This window comes from Eubalaena glacialis, chromosome X (genome assembly GCF_028564815.1).
Source record: "Eubalaena glacialis isolate mEubGla1 chromosome X, mEubGla1.1.hap2.+ XY, whole genome shotgun sequence".
NCBI lineage: Eukaryota > Metazoa > Chordata > Mammalia > Artiodactyla > Balaenidae > Eubalaena > Eubalaena glacialis.
In genome coordinates this window covers 35,396,520-35,420,789 of record NC_083736.1, presented here as the reverse complement: position 1 = coordinate 35,420,789, position 24,270 = coordinate 35,396,520, and the positions used below count along the sequence as shown (strand labels likewise).

The window sequence follows — 24,270 nt, the reverse complement described above, 5'->3', positions numbered from 1 at the left end:
TTCAACAATATTAAGTCTCCTAATTCATGAGCATGACACTTCTTTTCATTTATTGATGTCTTCTCAAATTTCCTTTAGCAACATTTTGTTGAATGTTTCTTCACATGGAAGTTGAGATCACTGATTTGAGACCTTTCTTATTTTCTATAATAGGCTTTTTGTGTTATAAATTTCCCCTGAAGTACTTGATATGTTGTGTTTTCATTTTCATTCAGTTCAGAATACTTTCTAATTTCCCCTTTGATTTCTTCTTTGACTCATGGGTTATTTAATTTCAGTGTTGCTGGAGATTTTTCCAGTGATCTTTCTGTTATTACTTTCTAACTTAATTACATTGTAATTGGAGAACATACTTAGTATGAATTGATTCCTTTTAAATTTATCGAGACACATTTTATGGCCCAGAATCAAGTTTATCTTGGTAAATGTTCATTTGAGAAGAAGATTGAGAAGAATACTGTGGTTGGGTGGAGTGTTCTATCAGTGACAGTTAGGTCAAGTTGGTTGATAGTGTTGTTCAAGTCTTCTCCATCCTTCCTGATCTTCTGTCTACTTGTTCTATTATTGAAAGAGAGGTATTAAAATCCCTGACTATAAATTGTGGATTTGTCTAATTTTCCTTGTGCTTCTATTAATTTTTGCTTTATGTATCTTAAAGCTGTTATTTGTTTCTATCATGTTTAGAATTGTTACCTGCTCTAATTAATTGACCCCTTCATCATTATGAAATGACCTTCTTTATACACAATGATAGTCTTTGCTCTAAAATCTACTTGATCTGATATTATATAGCCACTTTAGCTTTCTTTGGATTAGAGTTATCATCTTTTAACATACTTTTACTTTTAACCCATTTGTGATTTTACATTTGAAGTGCATTTGATTTAGGCAGCATGTAGATGGATCTTGCTTCTTTTTTTTTCTAATATCTTTATTGGAGTATAATTGCTTTACAATGGTGTGTTAGTTTCTGCTGTATAACAAAGTGAGTCAGCTATACATAAACATATATCCCCATATCTCCTCCCTCTTGCGTCTCCCTCCAACCATCCCTATCCCATCCCTCTAGGTGGACACAAAGCACCGAGCTGATCTCCCTGTGCTATGTGGCTGCTTCCCACTAGCTATCTATTTTACATTTGGTAGTGTATATATGTCCATGCCACTCTCTCACTTCGTCCCAGCTTACCGTTCCCCCTGCCCATGTACTCAAGTCCATTCTCTGCATCTGTGTCCATCCACCTCACTACAAATAACTCAATTTCATTTCTTTTTTATGGTTGAGTAATACTCCATTGTATACATGTGCCACATCTTCTTTATCCCTTCATCTGTTGATGGACACTTAGGTTGCTTCCATGTCCTGGCTTATTGTAAATAGAGCTGTGATAAACACTGTGGTACCTGACTCTTTTGAATTATGGTTTTCTCAGGGTATATGCCCAGTAGTGGGATTGCTGGGTCGTATGGTAATTCTATTCTTAGTTTTTTAAGGAACCTCCATACTGTTCTCCATAGTGGCTGTATCAATTTACATTCCCACCAACAGTGCAACAGGGTTCCCTTTCCTCCACACCCTCTCCAGCATTTATTGTCTGTAGATTTTTTGATGATGGCCATTCTGACTGGTGTGAGGTGATACCTCATTGTAGTTTTGATTTGCATTTCTCTAATGATTAGTGATGTTGAGCATCCTTTCATGTGTTTGTTGGAAATCTGGATCTCTTCTTTGGAGAAATGTCTATTTAGGTCTTCTGCCCATTTTTGGATTGGGTTGTTTGTTTTTTTGATATTGAGCTGCATGAGCTGCCTGTATATTTCGGAGATTAATTCTTTGTCAGTTGCTTCGTTTGCAAATATTCTCTCCCGTTCTGAGGGTTGTCTTTTCATCTTGTTTATGGTTTCCTTTGCTGTGCAAAAGCTTTTAAGTTTCATTAGGTCCCATTTGTTTATATTTGTTTTTACTTCCATTACTCTAGGAGGTGGATCAAAAAAGATCTTGCTGTGATTTATGTCAAAGAGTGTTCTTCTTATGTTTTCCTCTGAGAGTTTTATAGTGTCCAGTCTTACATTTAGGTCTCTAATCCATTTTGAGTTTATTTTTGTGTATGGTGTTAGGGAGTGTTCTAATTTCATTCTTTTACATGTAGCTGTCCAGTTTTCCCAGCACCACTTATTGAAGAGGCTGTCTTTTCTCAATTGTATATCCTTGCCTCCTTTGTCATAGATAAGTTGACCATAGCTGTGTGGGTTTATCTCTGGGCTTTCTATCCTGTTCCATTGATCTATATTTCTGCTTTTGTGCCAGTACCATACTGTCTTGATGACTGTAGCTTTGTAGTATAGTCTGAAGTCAGGGTGGCTGATTCTTCCAGCTCCGTTTTTCTCTCTCAAGATTGCTTTGGCTGTTCGGGGTCTTTTGTGTTTCCATTCAAATTGTGAAATATTTTTTGTTCTACTTCTGTGAAGAATGCTATTGGTAGTTTGATAGGGATTGCATTGAATCTGTAGATTGTTTTGGGTAGTATAGTCATTTTCACAATGTTGATTCTTCCCATCCAGGAACATGGTATATCTCTCCATCTGTTTGTATCATCTTTAGTTTCTTTCATCAGTGTCTTATAGTTTTCTGCATATAGGTCTTTTGTCTCCCTAGGTAGGTTTATTCCTAGATATTTTATTCTTTTTGTTGCAATGGTAAATGGGAGTGTTTCCTTAATTTCTCTTTCAGATTTTTCATCATTAGTGTATAGGAATGCAAGAGATTTCTGTGCATTAATTTTGTATCCTGCTACTCTACCAAATTCATTGATTAGCTCTAGCAGTTTTCTGGTAGCATCTTTGGGATTCCCTATGTATAGTATCATGTCGTCTGCAAACAGTGACAGCTTTACTTCTTCTTTTCCGATTTGGGTTCCTGTTATTTCTTTTTCTTCTCTGACTGCTGTGGCTAAAACTTCGAAAACTATGTTGAATAAGAGTGGTGACAGTGGACAACCTTGTCTTGTTCCTGATCTTAGAGGAAATGGTTTCAGTTTTTCACCATTGAGAATGATGTTGGCTGTGGGTTTGTCATATGTGGCCTTTATTATGTTGAGGAAAGTTCCCTCTATGCCTACTTTCTGCAGGGCTTTTATCATAAATGGGTGTTGAATTTTGTCAAAAGCTTTCTCTGCATCTATTGAGATGATCATATGGTTTTTCTCCTTCAATTTGTTAATATGGTGTATCACGTTGATTGATTTGCGTATATTGAAGAATCCTTGCATTCCTGGAATAAACCCCACTTGATCATGGTGTATGATCCTTTTAATGTGCTGTTGGATTCTGTTTGCTAGTATTTTGTTGAGGATTTTTGCATCTATGTTCATCAGTGATATTGGCCTGTAGTTTTCTCTCTTTGTGACATCTTTGTCTGGTTTTGGTATCAGAGTGATGGTGGCCTCGTAGAATGAGTTTGGGAGTGTTCCTCCCTCTGCAATATTTTGGAAGAGTTTGAGAAGGATAGGTGTTAGCTCTTCTCTAAATGTTTGATAGAATTCGCCTGTGAAGCCATCTGGTCCTGGGCTTTTGTGTGTTGGAAGATTTTTAATCACAGTTTCAATTTCAGTGCTTGTGATTGGTCTGTTCATATTTTCTATTTCTTCCTGGTTCAGTCTCGGCAGGTTGTGCATTTCTAAGAATTTGTCCATTTCTTCCAAGTTGTCCATTTTATTGGCATAGAGTTGCTTGTAGTAAACTCACATGATCGTTTGTATTTCTGCAGTGTCAGTTGTTACTTCTCCTTTTTCATTTCTAATTCTGTTGATTTGAGTCTTCTCCCTTTTTTTCTTGATGAGTCTGGCTAATGGCTTATCAATTTTGTTTATCTTCTCAAAGAACCAGCTTTTAGTTTTATTGATCTTTGCTATTGTTTCCTTCATTTCTTTTTCATTTATTTCTGATCTGATCTTTATGATTTCTTCCCTTCTGCTAACTTTGGGGTTTTTTGTTCTTCTTTCTCTAATTGCTTTAGGTGCAAGGTTAGGTTGTTTATTCGAGATGTTTCCTGTTTCTTGAGGTAGGCTTGTATTGCTATAAACTTCCCTCTTAGAACTGCTTTTGCTGCATCCCATAGGTTTTGGGTCGTCGTGTCTTCATTGTCATTTGTTTCCAGGTATTTTTTGATTTCATCTTTGATTTCTTCAGTGATCTCTTGGTTATTTAGTAGTGTATTGTTTAGCCTCCATGTGTTTGTATTTTTTTTTAAACCAGGGTCTTGCTTTTTTATCTAATCTGAAAATCTCTGCCTATTTATTTATTTATTTATTTATTTATTTATTTATTTATGGCTGCATTGGGTCTTTGTTGCTGCTGTGTTTGTATTTTTGACAGATTTTTTTCCTGTAATTGATATCTAGTCTCATAGCGTTGTGGTTGGAAAAGATACTTGATACGATTTCAATTTTTTTTAATTTACCAGTGCTTGATTTGTGACCCAAGGTATGATCTATCCTGGAGAATGTTCCATGAGCCCTTGAGAAAAAAGTGTATTCTGTTGTTTTTGGGTGGAATGTCCTATAAATATCAATTAAGTCCATCTTGTTTAATGTATCATTTAAAGCTTGTGTTTCTTTATTTATTTTCATTTTGGATGATCTGTCCATTGGTGAGGGTAGGTTTTTAAAGTCCCCTACTATGATTGTGTTACTGTCAATTTCCCCTTTTATGGCTGTTAACATTTGCCTTATGTATTGAGGTGCTCCTATGTTGGGTGCATAAATATTTACAGTTGTTGTATCTTTTTCTTGGATTGATCCCTTGGTCATTATATAGTGTCCCTCTTTGTCTCTTTGTAGTGTCCTTCTTTGTCTCTTTATTTACTATAATAAAATATATAGTCTTTTTTTTAAAGTCTGTTTTGTCTGATATTGCTACTCCAGCTTTCTTTTGATTTCCATTTGCATGGAATATCTTTTTCCATCCCCTCACTTTCAGTCTGTGTGTGTCCCTAGGTCTGAAGTGGGTCTCTTGTAGACAGCATATATACGGGTCTTGTTTTTGTATCCATTCAGCCAGTCTGTGTCTTTTGTGTCTAACATTTAATCCATTTACATTTAAGGTAATTATCGATATGTGTGTTCCTATTACCATTTTCTTAATTATTTTGGGTTTGTTATGGTAGGTGTTTTCCTTCTCTTGTGTTTCCTGCCTAGAGAAGTTCCTTTAGCATTTGTTGTAAAGCTGGTTTGGTGGTGCTGAATTCTCTTAGCTTTTGCTTGTCTGTAAAGGTTTTAATATCTCCATCGAATCTGAATGAGATCCTTGCTGGGTAGAGTAATCTTGGTTTTAGGTTTTTCTCTTTCATCACTTTAAATATGTCCTGCCACTCCCTTCTGGCTTGCAGAGTTTCTGCTGAAAGATCAGCTGTTAACCTTATGGGGATTCCCTTGTATGTTATTTGTTGCTTTTCCCTTGCTGCTTTTAATATTTTTTCTTTGTATTTAATTTTTGATAGTTTGATTAATACGTGTCTTGGCGTGTTTCTCCTTGGATTTATCCTGTATGGGACTCTGCGCTTCCTGGACTTGATTGACTATGTCCTTTCCCATACTAAGGAAGTGTTCAACTATAATCTCTTCAAATATTTTCTCAGTCCCTTTCGTTTTCTCTTCTTCTGGGACCCCTATAATTCAAATGTTGGTGCGTTTAATGTTGTCCCAGAGGTCTCTGAGACTGTCCTCAATTCTTTTCATTCTTTTTTCTTTATTCTGCTCTGCGGTAGTTATTTCCACTATTTTATCTTCCAGGTCACTTGTCCATTCTTCTGCCTCAGTTATTCTGCTATTGATTCCTTCTAGAGAATTTTTAATTTCATTTATTGTGTTGTTCGTCATTGTTTGTTTGCTCTTTAGTTCTTCTAGGTCCTTGTTAAACGTTTCTTGTATTTTCTCCATTCTATTTCCAAGATTTTGGATCATCTTTTACTATCATTGCTCTGAATTCTTTTTCAGGTAGACTGCCTATTTCCTCTTCATTTGTTTGGTCTGGTGGGTTTTTACCTTGCTCCTTCATCAGCTGTGTATTTCTCTGTCTTCTCATTTTGCTTAACTTACTGTGTTTGGGGTCTCCTTTTTGCAGGCTGCAGGTTCGTAGTTCCCGTTGTTTTTGGTGTGTGCCCCCATTGGGTGAGGTTGGTTCAGTGGGTTTTGTAGGCTTCCTGGTGGAGGGGACTGGTTGCCTGTGTTCTGGTGAATGAGGCTGGATCTTGTCTTTCTGGTGTGCAGGACCACATCCGGTGGTGTGTTTTGGGGTGTCTGTGAACTTATTATGATTTTAGGCAGCCTCTCTGCTAATGGGTGGGGTTATGTTCCTGTCTCGCTAGTTGTTTGGCATAGGGTGTCCAGCACTGTAGCTTACTGGTCGTTGAGTGGGGCTGGGTCTTCGCGTTGAGATGGAGATCTCTGAGAGAGCTTTCACCATTTGCTGGAGCACCAGGGTCTTACTTTTTTATCTAATCTGAAAATCTCTGCCTATTTATTTGTTTATTTATTTACTTACTTATTTACTTATGTATTTATGTATGGCTGCATTGGGTCATTTGCTGGAGCACCAGGGTCTTACTTTTTTATCTAATCTGAAAATCTCTGCCTATTTATTTATTTATTTATTTATGTATTTATTTATGTATGGCTGCATTGGGTCTTCGTTGCTGTGCGCAGGCTTTCTCGAGTTGTGACGAGCGGGGGCTACTCTTCGTTGTAGTGCCCGGGCTTCTCATTGCAGTGGCTTCTCTTGTTGCGGAGCACAGGCCCTAGGCACACGGGCTTCAGTAGTTGTGGCATGAGGGCTCAGTAGCTGTGGCTCGCGGGCTCTAGCGCCCAGGCTCAGTAGTTGTGGCGCACGGGCTTAGTTGCTCCGCGGCATGTGGGATCTTCCCGGACCAGGGCTCGAACCCGTGTCCCCTGCATTGGCAGGCGGATTCTTAACCACTGCGCCACCAGGGAAGGCCCTGCCTTTTTAATTGGAGCATTTAGACCAGTTTTATTTAATCTGATTATTGATGTCATTAGGTTTAAGTCTATTATCTTACCATTGGTAGTATTCTTCTTTGTTCCTAAAAAAGTGCTACTTTATTTGATCGAATATTATCATAGCTATACTAGTTTTCCTATGGTTAGCATTTTCCTAATATATCTTTTTTCTTTCTTATACTTCTACTTGTACTTTAGATGTGTCTCTTGTAAATGGCCTCTAAGGTGGATTCTGACTTTAAACTTTTTAACATGTACCTAAAATCTAAAGCTAATCAATGTACCTTTTTCCCAAATATTACCAGGGTCTTAGAAGAGTTTTCTCTGCTATCACTCGTTTTTTTCCCATTTTACATGTTATTGTATCGAGTATTCTATTAATTTTTTTAACCTCATCAATCAAATATCATTATTTGTTATACCACTTTCTTTATTCACCATTCGTTTTCACATCTCAGATGTCCCTTCTGGAATGTTTTTTATTCTTCCTGAAGAAATCCTTTGGAAGTTACTGTCATAAATTTCGTTCTGAAGTTAATTTTTGCAATTGCTACTCACTGGAAAATTAATGGTGGTATGGCTGGTTGACAGTTATTTTCTTTTAGTATCTGCTCCCATTGTGGCTATTAAGAAATTTGCTTTAGTATAATTGCTGGTAACTTCACATATAATCTGTCATTTCTGTCTGGCTGCTTTTTACATTGTTTGTTTGTCTTTGATGTGCTTCATTTCACTATGAGTTGCCTAGATGTGAGGTTTTTTTATTTTAACTTTCTTCTAATTCGTTATGACTCTTGAATCTGAGAATTCATCTCATTCATCATTTTAAGAAAATTCTCATCCATTGTATATTTGAATATTTCCTCTCTCCTCTTTGGAGCTCAAATATAATAAAACTTTTTATTCTGTTATCTGTGTCTTTTAATTTTTACTTTTATATTTTCTGTATCTAAGTGATATTTGGGGAAATTTCAGAGCTTGTCTGTTTCATAGTGTCTTTTCATCTGAGACTAATCTGCTATTTAACCTCCTTATTGAGTTTTAATTTCAGTTATGTTTTTCACATTTTGAAGTGAAATTCTATTTTGATTCTTTTTCAAATCAATCTGATCTTTTACCTCGTTTTGTTTACCTAGTACCTTGTTTTGTGCTCCTGTTTTTTATTATAGTCCTTTAAATAATTTAAGCAAACTTATTTTATATTCTGTATTTAGTTATTCCAATGTCAGACATCCTCCAAAGTCTAAATCTGTTTGTTGCTTTGGCTGGCTTGCTAATGGTGTCTTGTTTCCTTCTGTGTTTTGAAATTTGGATTGTAAATTCATGTTCAACCAGGACCTTTTGTGGAAATCCTTTAAAGCTTAGATTACTGTAAGTCCATCCATAGAGAATTTGTATAAAATTCTGTTAGCTCCCCTGGGTGTTACCATTTCGGGATGGCTTTCAGTCAATGTCTCAGCTAAGGGTTTTCCACCAGTACTGTACATGTGAACCCCAAACTGACATTAGGAAAACATTATTAGGCTGAGAGAGACATGTTATTTTGTTCTCTTCCAATGTTTGTAGGTGGACTTACATTAAAGGCCTAGTCCTCAGAGGGTCCCCACTTTACATAGGAGTCTCAGTTCCAATTCTCTATATTTTGTGAGATCAAATCTGTTAAAATCCAAGAGTTGAAGTTATGAGATCAATAAAAGCTATTTCAGTACTCAACTCACCCCTGAGGCTTCCTGCTCCCTCTTTTTTCGTCCCACAGGGATTTCCTTTCATTTTATGTGAGCTTACCTACACATTATAAAATTATATTTTGTATACTTCTTCAGCATTTCTTGGCATTTTGTAGTGGCAGAATTTTTCAAGATGTGTATTCCTACGCAATAGCAGGAACAGGAGTTCTCCCATTTTAGTTCATAGACTCTTTATCTAGACTGACTTTTTGGGTTACAACTTTTCATTCTAGTTCCTCCATTCTTTAAGGCTAAAGGCAAGCTATTATTATTAGCACCATTTTAATTTCTGAAGGAGCCAGATCTTCAGCTGTTCTTTGGTTTTGGCATCTTGTCAAAACCATTATTTGGGTTGTCATTCTTTAGGAATCCTGTTTTCTCTCTGGCTAAATCCTCAAAGGGCTTAAATCATTTGGAACTTTTCAGTTATCATCTTCCTTGATGTCTCCTGCATGTGCCTTGTTGGCAACTCTCTTCTTGATATTTTCCTCCCCTGACTTCTGAGTTGCCTTTTTTTCCTGATTTTGTTCCTACAAAACGCAGTCCCCAGTGCTGGCTCCTCTTCCTCTGCCTACCTTTCACACTTGGCTTTTCCTCAGTCTCTTTTCTTCTGTTTTCTCTTCTGCCCACCTGGAATCCCTGGGTTATGGGGTCTACTTTCGTCTCTTCAGCTGTTATCTGCATTCTGCCTGTCCGCAGCCCTGGCCTCCCTTGAGCAGCAGGTCTGTATATCCAACTGCCTACTCAGACCCCTGGGGCTCCCACCCCCATCATTTGGCAGCACTAACACTTTGCCAGAAGTTCTGATCTACAGGAATGGGGAGGTATGTCCTCTAGAAGATGCTGGTTTTCATCTTTTTCTCTTATAACAAAACAAAGTGAAATACTAAATTTGTTCTTTGAAGAAAAATGTTAACATATGACCAAAGCACTGATAGTGTTGAAGGGTAAACCCTGAAAGGTCTTGTTTTAGGGAAGAATCATGATTGCAATTGGTCAAAGAAAAAAGGCTGGTGGATGCTAAGAATGTACCATTGTGGTGCCTCATAAAGATGTGATGAAATAATGTTAAGACTTGTTGAAAATTATACCCCCTAAATACTGTTAAGTGACTGTTTCACTTATGAAATGAATTCTCTGCGTGTGTGTTTTTTTTCTAGATTTTCCTCTTTAAAAGGATGTCATTGACGAGCCAGAAAAGTAAAAAGCAGAATAATAATGAGCCACTCCCAGAGATAAAATCAATAGGAGATAAAATAGCTTTTAAAAGGAATAAGAAAGATGCCAACAAGAACCACATGGGGCAAAATCATCAGGATACCTCACCCCCAAATATGGAGAGAAGGTCAAAATCTTGTATAATACTATGAATATATGTTTATGTTTTCATGGTCACCAAGCCCATTGTAATTTATACTTGAAAAACATTTGAGTTCTGACGGAAAGTTTCTAATAACAAACTTTTAAAGATATAACTTAAGAATATGTTTTATTTGGTTTGAATAGTACGACCAGTTTTGATATTTATTTAAATGCTGATATTTTTGACAAGCAATTTCAGAATATGTGTATCTCAGACTCTCCTTCAAGTGTTGTGGCCTTAACTGTTCAGTGTTGCAATATGAAATATACTTTTATATGTGAAACAAATTAAGATATTTCATAGTTTTTACTAAATTTTACTTCTTTATAATTTTATAAGGCAATATTTGCAATCTCATGACACAGTTTTTAATGTATTTGCAATTTTCAAAAACTGAGTCAAAATTGTTTTTAATGAACATATTTTAATAAACTATAGCTGGTCGGTTCCACTGTTTAAATGGGTGAATATTAATAAAATTTGGAGGTACTTGGAGTTATCAGTTGACAAAACAGGGGCAAAAGAAATCTCATTTTAAAATATTGAAAGATGCAAAATGCATTTACCTTTGAGTAAAGAAAGTATCAGGGCAACTGTATAAACAGGACATCTTTGTGGAGAAACTGTGCTGAAATTTCTTTGCTTCCCGCTCCTCTCTTTAGGGAGGTGATTTGACATGAAAACATTGCAGATTATCTGCACTGTTTGACCATGCCACAGATCACCAGTCTAGGAGAACCGGACACAGCCAGACTGGCTCATTGCAGCTGTCTCTAGCATTGACAGTGGTAACTAAGGTTGGCTGTGTCGCACAGTGCTCTGCCACAAGGAATAGGAAGGGTAAAGCTGCTAAGTCTGCTCTACTAGAAACATTGCTTTCCTATGCTCACAGATGCTACTTATTTAATTGATCAAACTACCTTCATTTTTCCCATTCTAACTTCTGACTAAAACATTTGCTTATTCAATCACAGTGACCATTGCCCCATTTAAACAAAACAAAACAAAAATACTCCATCTTTGTGTTTCACGTACAAGGGCTGTAAGGATGTTAGTCTAGAATAGATGTGATTTTGAAATCTTACAAAATAGTCTCCTATATTACATTTAGTGGAATACTAATTTTATTAAAGGTAAATTTAATAAAAATTTTTGCTATTGCCACTATAGTACTAGTACAGTATTGTAAAAATACTTTGCCAAAATATAAACTATAGAAGCCAAGTGGAAGTGAAACTCACAGTAATACTAAGACATGCCAGTTGTGATAGGCAGGATCCTAAAATGGCCCCCAAGGTTCCCGCCTGCTGGTATACTTGCCTTGAATAATCCCTTCCCCTTGAGAGTAGGGGAGACCAGTGAATATGATGAGCTATCACTCCATTGCTTATGTTATATTATGTGGAAAAGATGAAATATTTTGCAGATATAATTAAGATTCCTAATGAGTTAACTTTAAGCAAAAGAGAGATAATCCCAGGTGGGCCTGACCTAATCAGGCGAGCCCTTTCAAAAAAGATCTAGATGTCAGAGTTGGAAGAATTCAGAGCAATTCAAAGCAGTAGAGATGCTCTCCTGTTGGCCTTGAAGAAGCAAACTGCCATATTATGGAGAGAGCCATGTGCCAGGGTGAGAAGCCTCTAGGGTCTGAAGGCTTCTACTCTACAACTGCAAGGCACTGAATTCTGCCAACAACCAGTGAGCTTGGAAGAGGAACCCAATCCTCAGATTAGACCATAGCCCTGGCTGACACCCTGATTGCAGCTTTGTGAGGCCCTGAGCAAAGGACCTAGCTAAGTAGTACCCAGGCTCCTGACCCATGAAAACTATGAGATAATAACTATATGTTGTTCTAATCCACTAACTTTATGGTAATTTGTTATGCAGCAGTAGAAACTAACATCAGTTTTATTCTGGGAAAGGGCCTCTCTCAAATCAGAAAGTTGGAAAGTCTTCATCTCAGGAATGAGGGGATATTTTATTAAATTTAACAAAAAATACATTTAAACCAGGGATCGCATAACTGAAGTATTTTCAGAGGCTAAACAGATAAGCGTAATGGAGCTGCTGCCAATCTGTTCTACCTGGTAATTGCTGTTTCTCAATACTGGGCCCAGTGTTGCCAGACCCTCAGCCATTTTAAGAGTCTCATGCTCTACCAACTGAGCTAGCCGGACGGCTTCCCCTCAGCCATTTTAAAAAGAAGGTGGAAATGCGGGTTTTTATATAGACAACTCATTCGTGTACATGTCCATATGTGCATGCATGTACATAAACAGGGAGAGCCAAACCATAGCTGCAGGCCCAATTTTGCCCACAAAGGGCAAATTGTGACCTCTGTTTTTTTTTTTTTTTTTTTTAAATATACACAGGCAAGCCTGCACTGTTAAGAGCTTTTTTTAAAAAAAATTTATTTATTTATTTATATTTTATTTTTGGCTGTGTTGGGTCTTGGTTTCTGTGCGAGGGCTTTCTCTAGTTGCGGCAAGCGGGGGCCACTCTTCATCGCGGTGCGCGGGCCTCTCACTATCGCGGCCTCTCTTGTTGCGGAGCACAAGCTCCAGACGCGCAGGCTCAGTAGTTGTGGCTCACGGGCCCAGTTGCTCCGCGGCATGTGGGATCTTCCCAGACCAGGGCTCGAACCCGTGTCCCCTGCATTGGCAGGCAGATTCTCAACCGCTGCGCCACCAGGGAAGCCCCTGACCTCTGTTTTAAACAAAATACATTATTTTGGCAAGAGAAATTTGTTTACAAGGAAAACATGTTGAAATAATTAATTAGGCCCTGGATTCATCTCAATTGTAATCTTCCCTAGTTTGGCCTCAGATTTTAAGCAGGAAATGAGAGTTAAAGGATTAATTAGAAAAGAGATGATTCTACTAAGAAGGTAATTTTTTTGTTGCATACAAATTCATACTAAGCCTTCTTGGGAGTGTGGGGAGTTGGGGGAGGATGATGGAGTATAACTATATTGAATACAATAAAGTAAGATGTTTCTGCTGGAAGAAGCTACATTAAAGTTAAGAGACAACAGACAAACAGGCTTAATAGCAGTCCCTCCAACAATTGTGACGGATGACTACTTTGGCATAATGTTAATACACAGTCCTAATCACTGAAACGTCAGGAAATGTTATCCTAACCCTAAAATTATTTACGAAAACTACAGCAGGAAATTTTATCTGACCAGGCCAAGCTGCATTCCCAAATAGTTCCATTTGCTTTCATTTTCATCTGGTATGTATAATATATATATTATGATAAATGAGATATCTTAAAGGTAAGGTTAGCAGTGGACTAGAGAGCTATATCTAACTTTAAATGACATTAATATGTTTTTATTTTAAGAAAAATCTTATCTGATTCGTGGTTAACATCTATCCCAAGATGAAACAAAAAATTTTTTTATATTCGAGAAAAGCTTTTGAAGTTTCTCAGAAGTAATCTTTACAAGTACTTTGTTTAGAATTTGTCTAAATAGTAGCACAGTACTTCTAAAAGTTACAGAATTTTCCCTATGAGTGTGTTTATTACAACAGAAGTTTTCTATTATAATGTCTCAGTCTATCAATTGCTTAAAATCATTAAAGTTCTGTACATAGGAATATTTGATTTTATATTTTTAGGTAACTTATAATTTCCAACTTAGCATCAGATTTATATTAACTCCTTAATTGGTATAATTATGTAATTTACTGCATATAGTTATTAAGAATTACAAAAATTATATAAAAGCATAAACTAATTTGGGAAAACTTTTTAATTAAATTGAAACTTTCATTTTTGAACTGAATACTGATTTACAATAGTGTGTTAGTTTCAGGTTTACAGCAAACTGATTCAGATATATATATGTGTGTGTGTGTGTGTGTGTGTGTGTATTTTAGATTATTTTCCATTATAGGTTATTACAAGATATTGAATATAGTTCTCTGTGCTTATAGTAAATCCTTGTTGCTTATCTATTTTATGTATAGTAGTTTGTATCTCTTAATCCCATACTCCTAACTTATCCCTCCCCTTCTCCCTTTCCCCTTAGGTAACCGTAAATTTGTTTTCTAGGTCTTTGAGTCTGTTTCTCTTTTGTATATAGGTTCATTTGTATTATTTTTTAGATTCCACATATAAGTGTTATCATATAGTATTTGTCTTTCTCTGTCTGACTTACTTCACTTAGTATGATATTCTTTAGGTTACTCCATGTTGCTGCAATGCCATTTTTTCATTCTTTTTTATGGCTGAGTAATATTTTGTGTGTGTGTGTGTGTGTATGTGTGTGTGTGTGTGTGTATAAGAAGATACATATATCTTCCTAAACCAGTCATCTGTTCATGGACACTTGGCTTGTTTCCATGTCTTGGCTATTGTAAATAGTGGTGCTATGAACATTGGGATGCATGTATCTTTTCAAATTAGAGTTTTCATCTTTTCTGGATATGTGTCCAGGAATGGGATTGCTGGATCATATGGTAGTTCTATTTTAACTTTTTAAGGAACCTCCATACTGTTCTCCATAGTGGCTGCACCAATTTATATTCCCACCAACAGTGCAAGAGGGTTCCCTTTTCTCCACACCCTCTCAGCATTTATTATTTGTAGACTTTTTGTGTGTGTGATATACTTTTTTTTTTTAACATCTTTATTGGAGTATAATTGCTTTACAATGGTGTGTTAGTTTCTGCTTTATAACAAAGTGAATCAGTTATACATATACATATGTTCCCATATCTCTTCCCTCTTGCATCTCCCTCACTCCCACCCTCCCTATCCCACCCCTCTAGGTGGTCACAAAGCACCGAGCTGATCTTCCTGTGCTATGCGGTTGCTTCCCACTAGCTATCTATTTTACGTTTGGTAGTGTATATATGTCCATGCCACTCTCTCACTTTGTCCCAGCTTACCCTTCCCCCTCCCCATATCCTGAAGTCCATTCTCTAGTAGGTCTGTGTCTTTATTCCCGTCTTGCCACTAGGTTCTTCATGACCTTTTTTTTTTTTCCTTAGATTCCATATATATGTGTTAGCATACTGTATTTGTTTTTCTCTTTCTGACTTACTTCACTCTGTATGACAGACTCTAACTCCATCCACCTCACTACAAGTAACTCAATTTCATTTCTTTTTATGGCTGAGTAATATTCCATTGTATATATGTGCCACATCTTATTTATCCATTCATCCGATGATGGACACTTAGGTTGCTTCCATGTCCTGGCTATTGTAAATAGAGCTGCAATGAACATTGTGGTACATGACTCTTTCTGAATTATGGTTTTCTCAGGGTATATGCCCAGTAGTGGGATTTCTGGGTCATATGGTAGTTCTATTTTTAGTTTTTTTTTAAGGAACCTCCATACTGTTCTCCATAGTGGCTGTATCAATTTACATTCCCACCAACAGTGCAAGAGTGTTCCCTTTTCTCCACAACCTCTCCAACATTTATTGTTTCTAGATTTTTTGATGATGGCCATTCTGACCGGTGTGAGATGATATCTCATTGTAGTTTTGATTTGCATTTCTCTAATGATTAATGATGTTGAGCATTCTTTCATGTGTTTGTTGGCAATCTGTATAACTTCTTTAGAGAAATGTCTATTTAGGTCTTCTGCCCATTTTTGGATTGGGTTGTTTGTTTTTTTGTTATTGAGCTGCATGAGCTGCCTGTAAATTTTGGAGATTAATCCTTTGTCAGTTGCTTCATTTGCAAATATGTTCTCCCATTCTGAGGGTTGTCTTTTCGTCTTGTTTATGGTTTCCTTTGCTGTGCAAAAGCTTTTGAGTTTCATTAGGTCCCGTTTGTTTATTTTTGTTTTTATTTCCATTTCTCTAGGAGCTGGGTCAAAAAGGATCTTGCTGTGATTTATGTCATAGAGTGTTCTGCCTGTGTTTTCCTCTAAGAGTTTGATAGTGTCTGGCCTTACATTGAGGTCTTTAATCCATTTTAGGTTTATTTTTGTGTATGGTGTTAGGGAGTGTTCTAATTTCATACTTTTACATGTACCTGTCCAGTTTTCCCAGCACCACTTATTGAAGAGGCTGTCTTTTCTCCACTGTATATGCTTGCCTCCTTTATCAAAGATAAGGTGACCATATGTGCGTGGGTTTATCTCTGGGCTTTCTATCCTGTTCCATTGATCTATATTTCTGTTTTTGTGCCAGTACCATACTGTCTTGATTACTGTAGCTTTGTAGTATAGTCTGAAGTCAGGGAGCCTGATTCCTCCAGCTCCATTTTTCGTTCTCAAGATTGCTTTGGCTATTCGGGGTCTTTTGTGTTTCCATACAAATTGTGAAATTTTTTGTTCTAGTTCTGTGAAAAATGCCATTGGTAGTTTGATAGGGATTGCATTGAATCTGTAGATTGCTTTGGGTAGTAGAGTCATCTTCACAATGTTGATTCTTCCAATCCAAGAACATGGTATATCTCTCCATCTATTTGTATCATCTTTAATTTCTTTCATCAGTGTCTTATAATTTTCTGCATACAGGTCTTTTGTCTCCTTAGGTAGGTTTATTCCTAGATATTTTATTCTTTTTGTTGCAATGGTAAATGGAAGTGTTTTCTTAATTTCACTTTCAGATTTTTCATCATTGGTGTATAGGAATGCAAGAGATTTCTGTGCATTAATTTTGTATCCTGCTACTTTACCAAATTCATTGATTAGCTCTAGTAGTTTTCTGGTGGCATCTTTAGGATTCTCTATGTATAGTATCATGTCATCTGCAAACAGTGACAGCTTTACTTCTTCTTTTCCGATTTGGATTCCTTTTATTTCTTTTTCTTCTCTGATTGTTGTGGCTAAAACTTCCAAAACTATGTTGAATAAGAGTGGTGACAGTGGACAACCTTGTCTTGTTCCTGATCTTAGTGGAAATGGTTTCAGTTTTTCACCATTGAGGACCATGTTGGCTGTGTGTTTGTCATATATGGCCTTTATTATGTTGAGGAAAGTTCCCTGTATGCCTACTTTCTGCAGGGCTTTTATCATAAATGAGTGTTGAATTTTGTCAAAAGCTTTCTCTGCATCTATTGAGATGATCATATGGTTTTTCTCCTTCAATTTGTTAATATGGTGTATCACGTTGATTGATTTGCGTATATTGAAGAATCCTTGCATTCCTGGAATAAACCCCACTTGATCATGGTGTATGATCCTTTTAATGTGCTGTTGGATTCTGTTTGCTAGTATTTTGTTGAGGATTTTTGCATCTATGTTCATCAGTGATATTGGCCTGTAGTTTTCTTTCTTTGTGACATCTTTGTCTGGTTTTGGTATCAGAGTGATGGTGGCCTCGTAGAATGAGTTTGGGAGTGTTCCTCCCTCTGCAATATTTTGGAAGAGTTTGAGAAGGATAGGTGTTAGCTCTTCTCTAAATGTTTGGTAGAATTCACCTGTGAAGCCATCTGGTCCTGGGCTTTTGTGTGTTGGAAGATTTTTAATCCCTTTTCAAATTCAGTGCTTGTGATTGGTCTGTTCATATTTTCTATTTCTTCCTGGTTCAGTCTCAGCAGGTTGTGCATTTCTAAGAATTTGTCCGTTTCTTCCAGGTTGTCCATTTTATTGGCATAGAGTTGCTTGTAGTAATCTCACATGATCGTTTGTATTTCTGCAGTGTCAGTTGTTACTTCTCCCTTTTCATTTCTAATTCTATTGATTCGAGTCTTCTCCCTTTTTTTCTTGATGAGTCTGGCTAATGGTTTATCAATTTTGTTTATCTTCTCAAAGAACCAGCTTTCAGTTTTATTGATCTTTGCTATCGTTTCCTTCATTTCTTTTTCATTTATTTCTGATCTGATCTGTATGATTTCTTTCCTTCTGCTAACTTTGGGGTTTTTTTGTTCTTCTTTCTCTAATTGCTTTAGGTGCAAGGTTAGGTTGTTTATTTGAGATGTTTCCTGTTTCTTAAGGTAGGATTGTATTGCTATAAACTTCCCTCTTAGAACTGCTTTTGCTGCATCCCATAGGTTTTGGGTCATCGTGTCTCCATTGTCATTTGTTTCTAGGTATTTTTATATTTCCCCTTTGGTTTCTTCAGTGATCACTTCGTTGTTAAGTAGTGTATTGTTTAGCCTCCATGTGTTTGTATTTTTGACAGATCTTTTCCTGTAATTGATATCTAGTCTCATAGCGTTGTGGTCGGAAAAGATACTTGATACGATTTCAATTTTCTTAAATTTACCAAGGCTTGATTTGTGACCCAAGATATGATCTATCCTGGAGAATGTTCCATGAGCACTTGAGAAAAATGTGTATTCTGTTGTTTTTGGGTGGAATGTCCTATAAATATCAATTAAGTCCATCTTGTTTAATGTATCATTTAAAGCTTGTGTTTCCTTATTTATTTTCATTTTGGATGATCTGTCCATTGGTGAAAGTGGGGTGTTAAAGTCCCCTACTATGATTGTGTTACTGTCGATTTCTCCTTTTATGGCTGTTAGTATTTGCCTTATGTATTGAGGTGCTCCTATGTTGGGTGCATAAATGTTTACAATTGTTATATCTTCTTCTTGGATCGATCCCTTGATCATTATGTAGTGTCCTTCTTTGTCTCTTGTAATAGTCTTTCTTTTAAAGTCTATTTTGTCTGATATGAGATTTGCTACTCCAGCTTTTTTTTTATTTCCATTTGCATGGAATATCTTTTTCCATCCCCTCACTTTCAGTCTGTGTGTGTCCCTAGGTCTGAAGTGGGTCTCTTGTAGACAGCATATATACGGGTCTTGTTTTTGTATCCATTCAGCCAGTCTGTGTCTTTTGGTGGGAGCATTTAATCCATTTACATTTAAGGTAATTATCTATATGTATGTTCCTATTCCCATTTTCTTAAATGTTTTGGGTTTGTTATTGTAGGTGTTTTCCTTCTCTTGTGTTTCTTGCCTAGAGAAGTTCCTTTAGCATTTGTTGTAAAGCTGGTTTGGTGGTGCTGAACTCTCTCAGCTTTTGCTTGTCTGTAAAGGTTTTAATTTCTCCATCAAATCTGGATGAGATCCTTGCTGGGTAGAGTAATCTTGGTTGTAGGTTTTTCTCCTTCATCACTTTGAATATGTCCTGCCACTCCCTTTTGGCTTGCAGAGTTTCTGCTGATAGATCAGCTGTTAACCTTATGGGGATTCCCTTGTGTGTTATTTGTTGTTTTTCCCTTGCTGCTTTTAATATGTTTTCTTTATATTTTATTTTTGATAGTTTGATTAATATGTGTCTTGGCGTGTTTCTCCTTGGATTTATCCTGTATGGGACTCTCTGTGCTTCCAGGACTTGATTAACTATTTCCTTTCCCATATTAGGGAAATTTTCAACTATAATCTCTTCAAATATTTTCTCAGTCCCTTTCTTTTTCTCTTCTTCTTCTGGGACCCCTATAATTCGAATGTTGGTGCGTTTAATGTTGTCCCAGAGGTCGCTGAGACTGTCCTCAGTTCTTTTCATTCTTTTTTCTTTATTCTGCTCTGCAGTAGTTATTTCCGTTATTTTATCTTCCAGGTCACTTATCCGTTCTTCTGCCTCAGTTATTCTGCTATTGATCCCTTCTAGAGTATTTTTAATTTCATTTATTGTGTTGTTCATCGTTGCTTGGTTCCTCTTTAGTTCTTCTAGGTCCTTGTTAAATGTTTCTTGCATTTTGTCTATTCTATATCCAAGATTTTGGATCATCTTTACTATCATTATTCTGAATTCTTTTTCAGGTAGACTGCCTATTTCCTCTTCATTTGTTAGGTCTGGTGTGTTTTTACCTTGGTCCTTCATCTGCTGTGTGTTTTTCTGTCTTCTTATTTTGCTTATCTTACTGTGTTTGGGGTCTCCTTTTCGCAGGCTGCAGGTTCGTAGTTCCTTTTGTTTTTGGTGTCTGTCCCCAGTGGCTAAAGTTGGTTCAGTGGTTTGTGTAGGCTTCCTAGTGGAGGGGACTGGTGCCTGTGTTCTGGTGGATGAGGCTGGATGTTGTCTTTCTAGTGGGCAGGTCCATTTCTGGTGGTATGTTTTGGGGTGTCCATGGCCTTATTATGATTTTAGGCAGCCTCTGTGCTAATGGATGGGGCTGTGTTCCTGTCTTGCTAGTTGTTTGGCATAGGGTGTCCAGCACTGTAGCTTGCTGGTCGTTGAGTGAAGCTGGGTCTTGGTGTTGAGATGGAGCTCTCCGGGAGATTTTTGCCGTTTGGTATTACGTGGAGCTGGGAGGTCTCTTGTGGACCAGTGTCCTGAAGTTGGCTCTCCCACCTCAGAGGCACAGCCCTGATGCCTGGCAGGAGCAGCCCTTTCATCCACACGGCTCAGAATAAAAGGGAGAAAAGGAAGGAAGGAAGGGAGGGAGGAAGGAAGGAAGGAAGGAAGGAAGGAAGATAAAATAAAGTAAGATAAAATAAAATAAAGTTATTAAAATAAAAAATAAAAAATAATTATTAAGAAAAAAAATTTTTTTAAGTAAAAAAAAACGTACAGACAGAACCCTAGGACAAATGGTGAAAGCAAAGCTGTACAGACAAAATCTCACACAGAAGCATACACATACACACTCACAAAAAGAGGAAAAGGGGAAAAAATAATATATCTTGCTCCCAAAGTCCACCTCCTCAATTTGGGATGATTTGTGGTCTATTCAGGTATTCCACAGATGCAGGTACATCAAGTTGATTGTGGAGCTTTAATCCGCTGCTTCTGAGGCTGCTGGGAGAAATTTCCCTTTCTCTTCTTTGTTCGCACAGCTCCCGGGGTTCAGCTTTGGATTTGGCCCTGCCTCTGCGTGTAGGTCACCTGAGGGCATCTGTTCTTCCCTCAGACAGGATGGGGTTAAAGGAGCAGCTGATTCGGGGGCTCTGGCTCACTCAGGCCGGGGGGAGGGAGGGGTACGGATGCGGGGCGAGCCTGCAGCAGCAGAGGCCAGCGTGACATTGCACCAGCCTGAGGCGCACGCCGTGTGTTCTCCCGGGGAAGTTGTCCCTGGATCACGGGACCCTGGCAGTGGTGGGCTGCACAGGCTCCTGGGAGGGGGTGTGTGGATAGTGAGCTGTGCTTGCACACAGGCTGTTTGGTGGCGGCAGCAGCAGCCTTAGCGTCTCATGCCCGTCTCTGGAGTCCGCGCTGATAGCCGCGGCTGGCGCCCGTGTCTGGAGCTGCTTTAAGCAGCGCTCTGAATCCCCTCTCCTCGCGCACCAGGAAACAAAGAGGCAAGAAAAAGTCTCTTGCCTCTTCGGCAGCTCCAGACCTTTTCCCGGACCCCCTCCCGGCTAGCTGTGGCGCACTGCCCCCTTCAGGCTGTGTTCACGCCGCCAACCCCAGTCCTCTCCCTGGGATCCGACCTCCGAAGCCCGAGCCTCAGCTCCCAGCCCCCACCCGTCCCGGCGGGTGAGCAGACAAGTCTCTCGGGCTGGTGAGTGCTGGTCGGCGCCGATCCTCTGTGCGGGAATCTCTCCGTTGCCCTCTGCACCCCTGTTGCTGCGCTCTCCTCCGTGGCTCCGAAGCTTCCCCGCTCCGCCACCCGCAGTCTCCGCCCGCGACGGGGCTTCCTAGTGTGTGGAAACCTGTCCTCCTTAACAGCTCCCTCCCACTGGTGCAGGTCCCGTCCCTATTCTTTTGTCTCTGTCTTTTCTTTTTTCTTTTGCCCTACCCAGGTACATGGGGAGTTTCTTGCCTTTTGGGAGGTATGAGGTCTTCTGCCAGTGTTCAGTGGGTGTTCTATAGGAGCAGTTCCACATGTAGATGTATTTCTGATGTATCTGTGGGGAGGAAGGTGATCTCCGCGTCTTACTCTTCCGCCATCTTCTCCTGACTCCGATATACTTTTTTTTAATTGAAGTGTAGTTGATTTACAATGTTGTGTTAATTTCTTCTGTACAGCAGAGTGATTCAGTTATATATATGTTCTTTTTATGTTCTTTTTTATGTTCTTTTCCATTATGGTTTATCTCAGGATATTGAATATAATTCCCTGTGCTATACAGTAGGACCTTGTTGTTATTTGTAGACTTTCTGATGATAGCCACTCTGACTGGTGTAAGCTGATACCTCATTGTGGTTTTGATTTGCATTTCTCTAATAATTAGTGATGTTGAGCAGCTTTTCATGTGCCTGTTGGCCATATGTATGTCTTCTTTGGAGAAATGTCTATTTAGGTCTCCTGCCCATTTCTTTATTGGGTTTGGGTTTTTTTGATACTGAATTGTATGAGCTGTTTGTATATTTTGGATATTAACCTCTTGTCAGTTGCATCGTTTGCAAATATTTTCTTCCATTCCATAGGTTGTCTGTTCGTTTTGTTGATGGTTTCCTTTGCTGTGCAAAAGCTTTTAAGTTTTATTAGGTCCCATTTGCTTATTTTTGCTTTTATTTCTTTTGCCTTGGGAGACTGATCTAAGAAAATATTGCTATGATTTATGTCCTAGAATGTTTTGCCTATGTTGTCTTCTAGGAGTTTTATGGTGTCATGTCTTATATTTAGGTCTTTAAACCATTTTGAGTTAATGTTTTAATATGGTGTGATGGAGTGTTCTAATTTCATTGATTTACATGTAGCTCTCCAGCTTTCCCAATACCACTTGTTGAAGGGACTGTCTTTTCTCCATTCTTTATTCTTGCCTCCTTTGTCATATATTAATTGGCCATAGGTGTGTGGGTTTATTTCTGGGCTATCTATTCTGTTCCATTGATCTCTGTTTTTGTGCCAATACCACGTTGTTTTGATTGCTGTAGCTTTGTAGTATTGTCTGAAGTCTGGAAGCGTTATGCCTCCAGTTTTGTTCTTTTTCCTCAGGATTGCTTTGGCAATTCTGGGTCTTTTGTGGTTCCATATAAATTTCAGGATTATTTGTTCTAGTTCTGTCAAAAATGTCATGGGTATTTTGATAGAGATTGCATTAAATCTGTAGACTGCTTTGGGTAGTATGGCCATTTTAACAATATTAATTATTCCAGTCCAAGAGCATGGGATATTTTTCCATTTCTCTGAATCATCTTCAATTTCCTTTATCAGAGTTTTGTAGCTTTCACCATATAGGTCTTTTACCTCCTTGATTAAGTTTATTCCTAGGTATTTTTTTGACGCAGTTTTAAAGAGGATTGTTGTGGGTTTTTTTTAAACTTTCTTTTTCTGGTATTTAATTGTTAGTGTAAAGAAATGCAACAGATTTTTGTATATTACTCTTAGATTCTGCTACCTTGCTGAATTCATTTATTAGTTCTGATAGTTTTTGTTTGTTTGTTTGTTTTGGCCATGCCACACGGCTTGCAGGATCTTAGTTCCCCAACCAGGGATTGAACCTGGGCCACGGCAGTGAAAGCACCAAGTCCTAACCACTTGACCATCAGGGAATTCCCTAGTTCTAATAGTTTTTGTGTGGAGTCTTTATGGTTCTCTATATAGAGTATCATGTCATCTGCAAATAGTGATAGTTTTACTTTTCCCTTCCAACTTGGATACCTCTTATTTCTTTTTCTTGTCTGATATCTGTGGCTAGAACTTCCAATACTGTGTTGAATAGAAGTAGTGAGAGTGGGCATCCTTGTCTTGTTCCTGAATTTAGTAGGAAGGCTTTCAGCTTTTCACTGTTGAGTATTATGTTGGCTGTGGGTTTGTTGTAAATGCCTTTTATTATACTGAGATATGATCCTTCTACCACTTTGGTGAGAGTTTTTATCATGAATGGACGTTGAATTTTATCAAATGCTTTTTCTGTGTCTATTGAGATGATCATGTGGTTCTTTTCTTTTGTTAATGTAGTGTATCACATTGATTGATTTGCATATGTTGAACCATCCTTGCGACCTTGAAATGAATCCAACTTGGTCATGGTGTATGATCCTTTTTATGTATTGTTGGATTTGGTTTGCTAATATTTTGTTTAGTATTTTTGCATCTGTATTCATCAAAGGGATTGGCCTGTAATTTTCTTTTTTTGTAGTATCTTTGTCTGGTTTTGGTATCAAGGTGATGGTGGCTTCATAGAATGAATTTGGGAGTGTTCCTTCCTCTTCGATCTTTTGGAATAGTTAGAGAAGCATAGGTATAAGTTCTTCTCTGTATGTTTGGTGGAATTCCCCAGTGTAGCCATCTGGTCCTGGACTTTTGTTTGCAGAAAGTTTTGTATTACAAATTCTATTTCACTTCTAGTGATCAGTGTGTTCAAATCATCTATTTCTTCTTGACTTAGTTTTGGCAGAAACTTGTTCATTTCTTCT

The 24,270-nt window shown here is 37.9% G+C and overlaps 1 protein-coding gene across 3 annotated transcripts in view; it reads left to right on the top strand.

Moving 5' to 3' along the window:
• Positions 1 to 10,438, top strand: part of RPGR (retinitis pigmentosa GTPase regulator) — a 63,723-nt gene extending 53,285 nt beyond the window's left edge. For all 3 annotated transcript variants that reach the window (XM_061177998.1, XM_061177997.1, XM_061177996.1), the window contains exon 17: positions 9,901 to 10,438. In XM_061177998.1, the coding sequence (XP_061033981.1) occupies positions 9,901 to 10,110 (210 nt within the window). In that variant the 3' untranslated portion in view covers positions 10,111 to 10,438. The remainder of the gene's footprint in view (positions 1 to 9,900) is intronic.
• Positions 10,439 to 24,270: the final 13,832 nt, after the last annotated feature.